Source organism: Argiope bruennichi, chromosome X1 (genome assembly GCF_947563725.1).
Source record: "Argiope bruennichi chromosome X1, qqArgBrue1.1, whole genome shotgun sequence".
In the NCBI taxonomy this organism is placed as follows: domain Eukaryota; kingdom Metazoa; phylum Arthropoda; class Arachnida; order Araneae; family Araneidae; genus Argiope; species Argiope bruennichi.
In genome coordinates, this window is record NC_079162.1 from 133,109,626 (window position 1) to 133,124,614 (window position 14,989).

Below are 14,989 nucleotides of genomic sequence, written 5' to 3' on the forward strand. Positions count from 1 at the left end.
AACTTGAAAATTTTAATGATGTTTTGAGTAGTCTATTAAATAAATGTTGTAAGAGCAGCTCAATTTTATTTGCTTTGAATCAATTTCCAGTTTATCATTTTATTTATGAGAACATAAGTAAAGTTGTATGCATCAGACAAGAAAGCGCATTGAAAATGCTTGCTGTAATTCAAGCTTTCTAAATATTAGAACATTCTTTAAAAAATAATTTTGAGTAGCAAAAATTCTTAACATTTTTTTCCAGAGTGCCTTTAAAAGCTTGTCAAACATCAGTTTCCAGAATATCGAAAATACCCTCCAAGTTTGCTCTCACAAAATGTTTCCTCTCCTTCCCAGTTGAATTCTCAATATATACAGTGGATCAAGTTCAGAAGAGATCTGAAAATGTTAGCAAACTCCAATTTCCAAAGTATATCGGAGAGTAAGTTATTTTAGATACTCTAAGTAGAAACGTATCTGGTTTTGGTTTATATATAAAACTGGATTTTCAAGGGGTTTCTTTTCTTATATGTCATTTTTTTTATATATTTATGCATTCAGAAATATTTATCAAGTACACAAATGCACAGTCATAAATATAGACATCTTTACAGATATATCAGTGATTTCATGAAATTTTAACTAGATAAAAACTGAACTGTTAAATGAAGGCCTAGTTTTGAATTTTGTGCCGCGTCCACAAGCAGCTTCTGACACTTCATTTTTGATTCAACAAAGAGAAAAGACTAAACTGCGACCCATTTGACCATGTTATACATGATGAGATGTGAAAAAAAGGTCAATCCTACTGACTCCAAAGTTACTTCTAGAAAGTTCTTTTAATCCCAATCTGCATTCTTACGAGAGTAAACAGGCAGCTTTAGCGAAGCAAAGAAACACAAGATTTCATATAGCAAATGTTTCTCTAAATGAATGGCCTTAAGAAAATGAGATTTTTCAACGAGGAAACATGAAAAATTTATAATTTCATTTCAAACCTGAATGAAACAATATTCATGATCAAATATATTTCTTCATAGAATAGCCGGATATCATTCGATTCTCAACAATAGCTAGAGAAATGTGTCATTTCCCATTAAAAGTTTGGCTTTAAGTTCATCTAACAAACGTAATCACACAAAAAAGATCGTTGAAAAGGTTTAAGATGACGCAAAATTAGAGAATATTAGTGGGAGTTATATATATTTTTCAAAAGTTCGCACATTTTTTAGACGATTTTATTTCGCCGTAAGAAGAAAAAAAAAAAAAAAAAAAAAAAACGTTTGCATGACAAATTTTATTTTCACCACAGTTTGATTCTTGAAAGTTTTAGTTATCGCCTGATATTTAAAATTTTTGTTTCCATCGAAAATGAAAAGCTAACCGAAAGAAGGACGCTCTTTACAAAGAGGATTCTTCTTATTCAGTAATTCAGAAACACTCTAAAATCTATGGTGGAATATCATATCATGGAAATTATGATACTTAAGAACAAGGGCTATCTAACTGAACATTTAATACACAAAATATGAATGGAATTTTTTCTGTACACTCCATCAAAATCGTCCAAAATATGTGAGAACACCCTCAGTATTCTCCATTTTTTGAGTAAAAAAATCTGCATATTTTTTATTTAAAATGCTTTTGAAACTTTCAGTTTAGTAGTTTTTTCTTTATTTTTAGTTTAAATCAAACCATTTGTTATATGTAAAAATAAAAATATGTTTACACTTCTCGATAATGTGTTTTTTATATCGAAAGTCGGATTTATCAAATAAAAGTAAGGTGTACTCTCAATTGTCTGAGCGACTGTACATGGCAAGGATGGCCTCTAACAAGGAAGTTGCAAGGAAAATGGCAAACCTGACTGAAGACTTATAGAATGTAGAAAATCAACCATTTTGGTGAAATAAATAGATATACCATAAGAGAACAAAGAAAGGACAGAGTTTATCAGCCAAACTATGCAAAAGTGGAAAAGACATTTTTGTCAAAATCATAAGCAGAAAAATCTGACAGCGAAGCGGAGACATAAGCCTAGCTCACTTACATCAAACAGCATATTTATTGTGAGCCACGGAAAAGTATTCAAGAAGACATATTTGTTAGTTATTTTAGAAGCCATCTGTTCTGCATCTGAAGAAGCATTTCCATAGTCATCAAGCCTGCAAAGTAAAGAGCTCTCTTAAGGAGAATATCAAAATATATTCAATGCAAGGCCCACACATGCAATTTTGGGACGACTCTCGTAATTTTGGACCCCTAAGCTGGAGCCCCACTCTCCAGGAAGATTCATTACATTCCCATATACGGTGGGTTGATTGTTGAGTGCTGATTTCACTTGCAGTAAGCTCACTTAAATGGTGGATCTCCAGCAGGGTTTCTCAGAGGTCTCGAGAAACTGATTTTCCAATCTAAATAAGGACACTTCACAAATACAATACCGCTAACAAATGCCTTAGAATATGCAAGTATAAAAACAACTGCTCAGCGGAAAATTTCCTTTTAAAAATACAGCTGAGTTTATAACATCATTATTTAAAATTTAATACTACATACTAGAAGATTTAACAATATTAAGAGACAAATTTTCAGCTTATTATGAAGTTATCCTATTCCATAAAATAAGACAAATTATCCATATACACATGCATAGCTCTTCAATTAATCTTTCAAATAGTTTACTCAAGATAATAATTCATTTATCGACATTTTATCCTCACAAGCCACTAAACATTTACCATCAGCCAATGTGAATCAAGGCATAATGCGTTAGTGGGATTTCCGAATGAAAAAATATAAGAATACACAAAGCAAAAGTTTCTACAGCACGTTGCAGAATCCGAAAGTTCCAACCATCTATAAAAAAATAAAATGAATCTGCAAAGCATTTTGCCGAATTGTTAATTATTATGCTGATAAAGAAAATCTGTCAAAGCAATATGATGTCGAAACGGGCTTACCTCATAAAATCTAGTTGGAAATTACCAATAATCTTAAAAATCCGAAAGTTCTGGAATCACCTATTCAGAAAATCTGAGACGATTCCCAAAAATAGAACTACAAACTTTTGTAGAAGACTCCATCATTATCAATTGCATAATGAAGGTGAGGCAGACAGGGCCTGTGCCCGGATGCAGTTACGCAAAATTAACAAATCAATTCATTGTATTTAAAAGAAAATTTTATAACTAAGCTCTTATTTCAAAAATTTTCAAAAATTATAAAGATTTCAACAAAGTAAGAGGAAGTTAAAAGCTTTCGAAGGCAATCGTCTTCCCTATAAGCATCTAATAAGGACTTATTAGATGCTTATAGCTATTAGCTTATTGTTTAGAGTTTATGGCTATTTTATACATTAAATAGAATACATAAAAAAACTCATATCAAATAACTTCTTTTTTTTATGAAAAATAAGGAGAATCTTTTGGATTTATATGAAAAGAAATGGCTCTGTTTTTTTTTATTTCGATCGTTTAATCGTCCGGATCGTTGTTTCATTTGGGTTTATATGAGAAAAAATAGCTGTGTTTTTTTATCATTTATGTTTAAAATTTGAGTTGTTTTTGTAATATGTGGGCGGTAAAACAGATTATCGGAAACTATGCTCCTGAAAATGGAATCAAGAATATTAGAAAGTATATTCATGATTCATATAACCAAGACATATATCACAAAACAATAAATGTAAAGTACTCGTAATAAAACTAAAACTAAATAATATTTTTATTTGGAGGGTCAAATGAAAAGAAAGGGGGAACCGCGGCGTCACATTAGATATAAATCAGTCAGAAAGATCCCATTTATTTTCATTCAATGAAACCTCTATTAATCAGAAAAAAAAAAGATCAACCATATTGTTAGCGATAGATCTTTGGGAATTTGGATGACTGCTTTTGTATACGAAAAACCAGAAATCATTTTTACTGAAGTCAAAGGATCCATCATGGCAATGACAAGCAACAAAAATTTATTCTATGATTGTGGAGGTTCTAGATATAATATCCAAACATTCATTGGACATTTTTAATATACACACGCATTCATAAATTTATTTCTTTACTTTCAAATGCTGCGAGGCACTTCTGCCGATACTTCTGATGATAGCAGAATCAAGTATAAGCTGGGAAGAATATTTTAAGTAACAAGTTTATTATTTCATATCACAGGGCTTCAGTGCGATAAAAAAAAAAGAGATTGAATGAGTTCTTTTGTGTTTCAACTGACTTGAACGAAATTAGAAACAGTTTCGCGTCGATAAAAAGGAGGAAGACTAATAGATAACATTTCCGATACTTAAAGCCTTCAAAATATTTCAGAAGTAACGTCTCTTTTGACATATGTATAGTTATAATTTTCAATAAACTTATAGAAAAGTGCCATTTTGCATGTCAGACAGATTAATAATGTGTTCATTTCATTTCATCTTCGAATTTGAGTTTTTGTGTCATTTAATATGTTTTTATTTCATGCAAGGCATTTTAACTTTGTTACAGGATGCTAGAAATATATTCAAATGTTTCTAATTTTAAATTTTTATACATAAATTTAACAATCCATGTAAAATAACTCTGCCTATTATGAAAGATATTAACTTAATGACCAAGAATTTTGAATGATTTTATGGTGATTTATTTCAATATTCAGAATTTTCATTGAATGTCCAAAGGCAAAAATGTAGTATAAGTCACTTTTTTATTATTATTTATATTTATGCATTCTTTTTTGATAAATGAAGTGTTTTGTATAAATTTTATATATTTTTTAAATATGATATAAATAGAAACTATTTTTAATTTGTATTTCTCTAATGTACGGAAAGTTCAACGCTAACATTTATTTGATTATTTATATGGGCATTATTTAAGTGAATAAGATTAGAATAGAGAAAGTTTTATGTCAGTTTAGCATCAAACTTCAAGCTGATTTTATAAAATTTGCTTTCCAAACCCTTTTTGAAAACATATTTTATATTAAAGGGTTTTCCATATATAACGATAATAGTGAAGTGATTTCTTTAAATCATATCAGTTACAAAATTTTTATACATTATTATTTAAATTTAGAAGCACTTTCAATCTTTGCCCTCCTTAGTATAAAGGGTCAGAATTTCAAAGATTATACTAATTGCAAGATTATACTAATAATATACTAATTGCATTTCAAAGATTATACTAATATTATATTATATATATTAAAGGACACAGTTTTGGTATTTGCCCTGGGCGCCCTATTATTTAGGTAAGCCATTGACTATTATACTAGCAATAGAAAATGAAAGAAATTTGAAATCTTACAGTAAAAACTCTTAGTGTTTTTAGATAGAAGTGGATAGTTTTAAAATTTATCTGGAAGAAAAGTAAAATTCTCGTCTTTGAAGTATTAAAGAGAGATCCAATTTCTTGGCTGTTGTAAAATGATACACTGAAATAATTGTCTGTTTGGATTAAAAATACACACACATATAAAAAAATTAAGTTCTGCATTTGTATTCTATCTTGCAAAGGATATCTAAAACCAAATCTAGCAAATCTCAGAAATCTATTATGTTTTTATGCAAAGCATAAATTAGGAGAAGACTTGCTTTTAATACATAATGCGTGAACCTACCGATAAAACAAAAACTATTCATTAAGAGGTTCTTATTGACCATTACAGGAGCTCGTAATGAATATCATCTTATCACCTCCAATCAACCTTCCATATTATGCGATCTATTTAGTAAGCACTCTTCTAGTAGAGTCATTAAATATATCTCCAGATTGAAGATTAAACACATTCTATCGTTATATGTGGAAGTAGAAATAATGCTTATTACTAACCCCTTTCAGTAAAATGACAAGTATATCTCGCCATTCTTTTTTCATGACATGTAGCATAACGATAAACTATACTCGGCGCGAGACTAAAGTTACTACTGAGTATGATAATAAATTAGGTTTAAAATTTCTAGTCATCACTTTTATTATTTATATTGTTATCTTAGATCACTATCACATATTGCTTGTTATTCAATGGATAGTGTGAATATCGGTCATACTAAAGGAAAAACATGTTGTGGAATAAGAGTAGTCTAGACTGCGAACATCCAAGCGATTGGAGGGATTCAGAAGAAATAAGCATACATTTACATGATACCGATAATGAAACTAATGATAGTGAAATATTATCATGAAGACGAAAACGCGCTGAGCGACTCATAAGTGATTTCAGTGAATGCTCTGGAATTAAGGACACATCATCAGAAGAATGGAATTGGAAGAAAATATTTTATGTGCCTGAAATAAAAAAAAAATGGACATGCCTGGCGTACTAGGGGTCCATCCGAAGTCATTAGAGTTATTGAAAAAGTGTTGAATATGAACTTAGGCATTACAATGATATCCATACCAATAATATAATTTTAATCAAAAATACGTAAGAATTATAAACTACATTTCTTAAATAAAAATTAAATGGTACCATTTTTCATTATTAAATCTTACTGAAAGGGGTGAAGAATCCAAGGAAACTAATCAAATATATGCGATTGAAAGCGGACAGACGAGATCATTCAAGGGAATTTCGAAAGAGGAGTTTGAAGCAGGAAGAATGCTGCGGAATCAACACAAATGAAACCAGGGGCTGAAGAGAAATGCTTCAGATCTCATCACCGAAGATGAGCATAAAAAATGGTCGGTAAAGATGACAGTCAATGAATTTTGTCTCTCGGCAGAAGACACTGAAATCCTTCCGAAGCACATCACTTGAAAATACTAAAAGCGCAACCCTACTTCAACAACAGTCAAAGAGATCTGCAACAAAGCTAGAAATCTGGCACGAAAAAAGGCTTGTGTGAGTCATTCTAGTCGTGGGGGCACTTAGCAGCCAAAATCAAACTGCATTCCCTCGAAATCACTTCCATGTGCACAGAAATCTCTGTCATTGAAACATTTTGCATTCAAATCAACAACTGACAAAGCACAAAATCCATTACAGCGTAAAGAATTTAGCTATATTTTTATGAAATAGTAAGTGTAAACTAATATGATTTAACCAGGTTATTTATTGAAAGAAACAATATTAAAATATACTCTAGCTTCATTGTATTTTTATATTAAACTTCTCTTAAAAATAAAATTCCATGTTAAACAAAATTCTGTGTACGCTCCTTTTTTGACAAAATGTAACAAACAGCCTCCAAATGCAATTTTGCAAACTTTCTTATTTAATGCGAATATCCCAGTGACATCTCGAGGCGGCCCCTTTGATGTTCTCGGCGAATAGCGACCATCGTCCGAATGAGGGTCACCTTAAGTGAAAGTGTTAGTTATTCTACTCATAACAAAATAATTTTTTCAAAAATAAATGGGTTTGCCGATTTCTTAATACACTTAAATATTTCCTAAGAAAATCATGCATTTAATAAATCAAATTTTGGAGAAATATTACTTCCCTTCACTATGAGTTTGGTTTTAATGAGGTACAAAAGTTTTTTAATCTTTTTAGAATTATTTCAGTATTTCTAAACTCCTGTTTCTAGTTTAGAATCCGATAAAAAGTTATAACAGTTTTTAAGCCCATTTATTTTCACAAGAATTTGTATTTTCGAACATATTCAGAAGATATCAAAGAGTTTGCAAAGATATATTCACCTTTTGCATTCAGAAAAGTAATTCGATGCAAAATGATTCACCTTATACAAAGACGTGTTCATTTCTCCAAAAAATATATATAGGTTTTAAGATGAATTTTACCACTCTGTAGGTATTTTTAATAATCAAAATTAAAAAATAAGTAGATAAAACGTCAAAATAATGCACCGTCTTGAATGGCGCCTGAGAGGAGACATTCGAAAGCGAAGTGTGAAACCTAGACCGGCAGCTTCTAAAATGAATTTTTATTGACTGTTCATTTATTTCGTTACCCATTCAGTGATTTCAAGTCTATGTGAGATTTGAAACCTGGTGTTCTTGTTCCAAGGACAGAACAGAACTCCGTCTTATACTTCGTATCCATAACCATTCTGGTCACGAAACAGTTGGATAGGCATGCGACAGGAATTTTATTAAATACTAAAATATTTACAGTAATGAAAAATAACTATGTACAGAATTTACAAATATATCAGAAATGATAAAAAAAATGATAAAAAGATTTTCTACTGTAAAAATTATTTGGAATAATAATATGCAGAAAGATATTATGAATGAAAAAAACGCATGAATTCTGTGCTCACTTGTTATCGTGACAAAGTAGTTGAGGATGCAGTTTTAAAAAATGTGATTACTGGTAACAAAGAAAAGCTCTGTTGCCATTTTGAATTATTTTTTTACTGGCAAAATTTCTGTTTCTGTTCAATATAACGAACATGACAAACACTTGAAAATTCGTGAATTTCCTCAAGCAGTTTAGCTTTAAAATTGCATTCGGAATGTGTTAACATTTGGGGTAATATCGCTGAGATATGTGGAAATGTTTTTAACCAAGGGTTTGTATGCAAAGTTTAATATTTTCTTCGGAGTTTGATAAAATAAGAATCGATAAAAATAAATTTGCAATCGTAACCACTAAAATATGTCAATAATAATTTATTAACTTATCTTTATCGTATTAACTTATCTTTTGATAAACTACGATATAGCGTAAGCACGCTATTTATAAATATTCTATTGAAACCTGCAAAAATCAATATTTGTGAAATGTTGACAAAATTAATAACTCAGATTCAAATGAATGAGTGCTTGATTAAAGATATTATTCTGTAATTTTGACAAGCTTATGATCCGAATTATTTATATATTAGGAATGAACGACAAAAATCGTTTTGACGAAATATATCTTAATGTAATAAAAAGAAGCAAGCTTATTTCTACTGTAAAATATTTTGGATTTACAATTACAGTATATTTTTAAAAAGGCATTTTTCTAGCAAAGTTATTTATTAGCTGCAAGAATGCATTGGGCGATTTTTTTTTTCAAAAAGAACTCTCAGAAATTTTCCATCTACTCTAGAGAGAGATGCTACAGAGCAACTAACACAATGGGTGTCGTTGCCACCATTTGACTCATATCGTATATTTAATTAAGTGACCCTTTCTCTACTATAATTATAGTAGATAAAAGTTCATTTAATGACATAGAAGATCTAAATCATAGGCGTGAATCATGGCAGCGAACGCAATGAAAAACCCACAGCGATTATTTCATTTCACCTTAAGTCTATTTTTTAAAAAAAAAATTACAAATTCTTTAATTATTGAAGGAAGTATTTATTATATAATGAATGGAAATATTTAAAAAAAATTTATAAAATTAAAATATTAAAATAATAAACCTTCCAAGAAAAAAAACTTGTTTAAAATAATTTAGATGAAGCATTAAAGCGTATTTAAATATAATCCTTTGCGCCATGATAGAAAACAGCCATTTGATTTATTCCGATATAAAAATAAACTTAGCATTATTAAATTAACTTTTTATTTGAATTTTTCATAAACTATTTCTGATAGATACAAGAACGTTCCAGTTTTCAGCCTCATTCAAATTATTTATGTTCGCGAAAAATAATATTTAGATGCGTCATTTCCTTAGAATCTATCAAATGTTGCGAAGTTCAATTTTGTAGGTAAATGAAAAGAAACGTATATTTTGTTACCAAATTGCAGTATATATCTTAATGACTAGTAAGGAATTCTATTCATTTGATTGCCTGAGGCAAAGTATTTTATAATCAAGAACCCATCGAAGTCAGTACACACTATTTATTCTGCTGAAGAAAAATGCCGTAATTCCCTTACTGACACGACTCACCTGGGAATAATTTTTTTTGGCAGTTTTTGTCCTACAAGGAAACGAAGCAAACAAATAAATCCGCATTAAAAAGCCAGTTATTTGTAAATTGGACATCCCAGTGGCTGGCAGCTGAATCAAGAGATGATCGAAAACTTTGATGCGAGAGCGAGACCTTGAAGAGAAGAGAACTTTTGTCTCTTTTCGTAAACGGGACACTCGGATTCAGGCTGATCGATTGGAAGCAGTGCCCATGCGCATCGCCTTTGCAACACGTGGGACTAGGCGGATTGCGCTGCACTGGCGTCCGACGGCATAAAGAACATTGCGAGGCCATCTTTAATTCACCTGTGCTACAGTACACACAAGGTTTCTGCACCTACCATAGCAGCTACCTGTACTTCGTTTGCTATCCTCATATCTCTACAGTCGGAAACTCTTCCTTTGGACACTGGGGGAAAGGGGGGCGCAACTTGAAATGAGGAGCGAAAATTCCGCGCGCGCTTGGATTGGACACTTTTTTCGTCTTAGTCCATTTGAGGATTCGTCAGATAAACCATTGGAATCGCATAAGGCTTTGTTTCTGGGATTTTTCATTCGATCGGAGAAATAAATGGGAATGTTTTTTTCTCTCATTTCGAGGTACCCAAATATGCGTGATTCATCCAGTTAATGAAAATGTTCGATTTGACGAGCAAGTTTTAAATCATGTAGTTATAGAATGCAAAGCATTCTTTTATACGTCTTATAGTGCTATTATTTTCTTTTTGTTACGACTGATTTAAAAAAAAAAAGTCTTATACCAATATGTAAAAATCAATAGTACTCATTCAATGAGACCAAGATATAAATTTCACTTCCAATCATGTTTTCAAAACGATGATGTGTGAATAAAAATAAAGAGATTAGTTTGTGTCATTTTTAAAATCGAATAGCTATTATTATTCAATAGAAATGGATATTTTTCCTCTGAAAATTGAATTTTATTCTAGGTATTTCATCACACGTAGCCTTTTGAATTTTAAAATTTAGCATTAAATACCATATTTTCTTGCTACATATTTAACTCCTTGGAATACATTGACATGTCTGACGCGCACCGAACTACTGAATTGTTTTAAAGTTTTCAGTCATTTACAATGTAAAAATAACATAGATAAGCTTCAATAGCCCAAAGTATTATTCTAGGAATTAAAATGACTAAATATCCAAATTTAGATGATACGTCTAATTAAGAAGTTAAGAAATTCATAGAAAATAGCAGTATATTAGAAATTCTGATTTTTTTCTTTTATATAAGTAGATGAAGATATATATTGAAAATACCTATAATGAATAAAAATTTGGAAATTGCGTCAGACTGAATAAAACTTATATTTTTTTTTTCAGTTCATTTCTGGTGTCATTGGCCTTTGAAGAAACTGAGTTCATTGATAAATTTATTTTAAAGCTTTAAAAATGGCTGAATAAACACTGAAGCGCTGAACCTTAATTTGACTTTTTTGAAAAAAAACACACGAAACACTCAATATTAAGGCAATATCAGAAAATAAAATAATTTAATTTCGTTTTAAAGGAAATTTTACTATGCAATCAGCTTTGGTTGTACTAAAAATCTCCATTCTTACGCATAAAAGGATGCAGCATTATGCATGAGTCAGAAAATGAAGGCTTCGTAAATAGAGGCTTTCTATAATTAGCAAATTTATCAACATCGGTATTAAGATTGCTTGTAGAAGTATCGATTTTCAGATTAATATTTAAAAATGAAGAAATCCAGATTATATCTATTGTAAGTGAATAATGTTTTTATTTAAAATGTGTTTCAGAAATCGGACAAATCTCGTTCCTTATTTGCTCAGCATCGAAACTTTCTCAATTTACAACCTTTCTCTAACTTAGAATTTACCGATTTTCGTTATAAATAATATCACTTTAAGATTCTATTTTGAATACGTTTCACAAAGCTATTTGCATTAAGATGCAAATTCTCAATAAATTATAAAATATGTATTCATTTCGTTCATAAAATTACAAATTACAAAGAAAAAATTTACAAATTTCGAGTATATCGAAATGAAACAAATGAATAAATTATAACTTATTTTCCTAAGATCAATAGCGTAATATTTATCTCATTGTCCGTTGATTGGACATTCGATTTTATGTGAAATAATAGAACAATAAGTTGAATTGCTATACAAAAACAGAATCTAAAGAGTTTTTAGATATGCTTTATATTGAAGTAAATAAACTCTATGTTGCTTAAAAAGTAACATCATAATTTAAACTAATAGGTAAATCAATAGAATTCTCCGTTACTTTATACAAAGCAAGAGCAAAGTGTTGTAAGGTCAAGATTCACCTTAGAACATTTTGAAAAGGCAGCCTAGTTCTAAAGTTAAGTTCAGGATCTATATCCGAAATAATTGACCGTAAATAAATAACACAAACTATAAGTTTATTTGGTGCAAATGAATTCAGTCTGAAAAAATGCTCCGGATTAAAAATAGATTTTGAAATTCAGGCTCTTTTTTCCATTACGAAAAGAAATTCTGCAGGAGTTGAAAAATTTGAATTTGCTTTTATTTTTCTTATCAAATGATGATTGCACATTGAATCTAATTAAAGCACGAGGCACTTTGTTCCCAAAAAGGTTACTAAACAATCGGAAAAATATCAGTATGTTGATGCTTTCCTTTCATTAACACCTCATGTCTCAATTGACAGCCAGATTCACGATTCCGAATACATGTTTCTTCAAAAATAGCAGGGGAAACTGTCCCAAATAGAATAGATTTTTAGCAAGATTTCTTTTTCAGTTGTCTACAGAGATGAGGGAATAAAACAGTTTGCTGCAGTTCCAGTATAATGTACGCACTTTAATAAAATATAAGGCAAAGTAAAAATAATAGTTTTCAATGCTTAAAAATATAAATATATTAGATAACTATAGGAAAAAAATATGTTTAAAAAAATTCATTTAGCACACAAATGGCAAGAAATTAAAAGATATGAAGCATGATTTCTTCCAAAACGACCAAACAACTTCTTTAATGATTTAAAATATTTGAAATGTATAAAACACTTTTTTTCATAACCAAATAATACAAGTTAATATCATTAAATAGATTCATTCAAATAAAGATAAAATTTAGAGAATTACAATTTCTTAATAAACAAATTTTTAACTATGTTCTTGTTAATACAGTGCAAGAGAATTCAACTATGAAAAATCCTTCTAATAATTAATGGTACGTTTTCTGCTGTATTTCTTCGTCATTTTTTTTTTATTTCAATCAATACGAAAAGTGAAAAGTGTGTTGGTAATTGAAACTAACTTATGATATAAGTCATTTTCTTAAATAACCACAGACACACACACACACACACACAAAAAAAAAAAAAAAAAAAAACTTTTTAACATGACAATTTTACAAAGCGAATTTTTATTTGCAAAACGATCCCCAGCTTCTATCACTAATGAAATTCCAATAACCCTTTCAAAAATGCCAGTCCCATAGCGATTCCTCATAGTTAATGAAGAGCTCCAACTCGCGGAGAAGCAGAACACTTGTTGAATGCCGTGACTATTAGCGGTAGTAACTCCGAACCGTGTGCTCTCTCTCATTCATGCTTCTGAGCTATGGACGGAAGGAAACTAAGGATCCGTTTGGTCAACAAACTCGCTTATCGGAGAGCATTCAGTATTTGCATTTCGTCAAAGGGATGCAGAAACCAGTTTCTTTCCAACCGGCCAGAGCTGATCAAAATTAATTTCAAATCAAACAGATCTGCCGAAATATCATTTAAAAAGGATGCAGTCAATTTAACCCCGAAATAATGGATAGTTCCAAGCTATCTACAAAACATGATACGTTAGAACTCAGGATATAAAAAGTAAGTAAAAGAATGCGATGCATTCAGCCTTTGGTTAGTTAAGGATAGGACAAAACAGGACTAAATATTAATAATCAGAAGTTGATCTTTTCCTGAAAATTTAGAAATAATTGCATTTTAAGGAGATATAATTATTTTCAAACTTACTGGAATTTTCGAGCATGGAATGTAGAGTACTTGGTCCGACGATTTGGCACTCGCCGAGTGACCCGCAGGGGGTCCGACTCGAAATCCTTTGGCCTTTACCCAAAATCGGAATTTCGAATTTTCAGCATTAGTCTGTTCTTCCCCCTTAAGGATCTTCAATATTCTATTGTACTTTCTCCTAGTCACTGTCTTAGTCTTGGCACTGTCTCCGTAGGTCTTCAAGGCCCATGTCTGGAAAGAATCATACATTTCTGTCTTTGAAGTCATGTCCGGGGGACTTGCCGGACTCTTGTGTCCAGTGGGCGAGGGGGTAGATGAGTGGGAAGGCGAGGACAGGGCAAAAGATTCAGCAGAATTTACAGCTGCTGCAGCTAATGCAGCTGCATGTCTTGTGTTATGTCTTCTTTGCTCCATGCAAAGTACACTGTCCCAGAGACTGGATTCGATTAAGAACCTGAGTTGAGGTTCTTGACATGCATTTTTAATGAAGTTGATGTCGAAAAAATGAAAAGTGTAATGGAAGGATTGTAATTCTCAGTCGTGAATTAATCCGTGAAGCAGTTGCATTGTCGGAAGCACTTTCGGTAACCACACACAGGGAAGATCGAAGAAAACTCAAGCTCGGGACCTTAGTCACTCCTTCTATCAACGCAGCCTGCTGTTTGTCGGCCCGTATGGTGCGCGCGCCGACCGGAGAATGGAGTAGGACCCAATTGCTCAGAGGAACGATAGACGGCGTTTGGGGGGGGAGGGGGAATATCTGAACGTCGGCCGCTAGCACCACACAGAGGGACTCCTCTAGAAAATTATTGCGATTTTTTTTTCCTCTCTTTTTGCTTTTATTTTCGCCTCTTGCGCTCTAGCCAGCGCTGAATCCAGAAAGCGTGTGCTCTCGGCTTTTTCCGTTCATCAAAATGAGGAATTTGTCCCATATTTGGATTTATTGTTAATCGGGATCGGTTATCGCAAGAGGACGAATTAAGAAAGTTGTTTGTTCTTCTGCTGGTTAAACTGCTTTTGTTGTTCTGCAAAATTAAACTTACCGATTTTAATTTTTTTTTCTTTGGGTCCTAAGACTGATGGGTTCTTATGCAGGGAAATGATTCAATTAATGATATAAAGTAATAAGCTATGGCGAGGGTAGAATATTAAACAAAAATATAGATTTATGATAAAAACGATAACGCTTTCC

General features: G+C 31.4%; 1 protein-coding gene across 1 annotated transcript in view; it reads right to left on the reverse strand.

Annotated features, from left to right (window-relative positions):
- LOC129959026 (nucleolar protein 4-like) overlaps positions 1–14,476 on the reverse strand; it is a 150,420-nt gene extending 135,944 nt beyond the window's left edge. Inside the window, exon 1 of the mRNA XM_056071795.1 lies at positions 13,798–14,476. Coding sequence (XP_055927770.1) covers positions 13,798–14,211 — 414 coding nt within the window. The 5' untranslated portion in view covers positions 14,212–14,476. The remainder of the gene's footprint in view (positions 1–13,797) is intronic.
- Between the last annotated feature and the right edge of the window lie 513 nt (positions 14,477–14,989).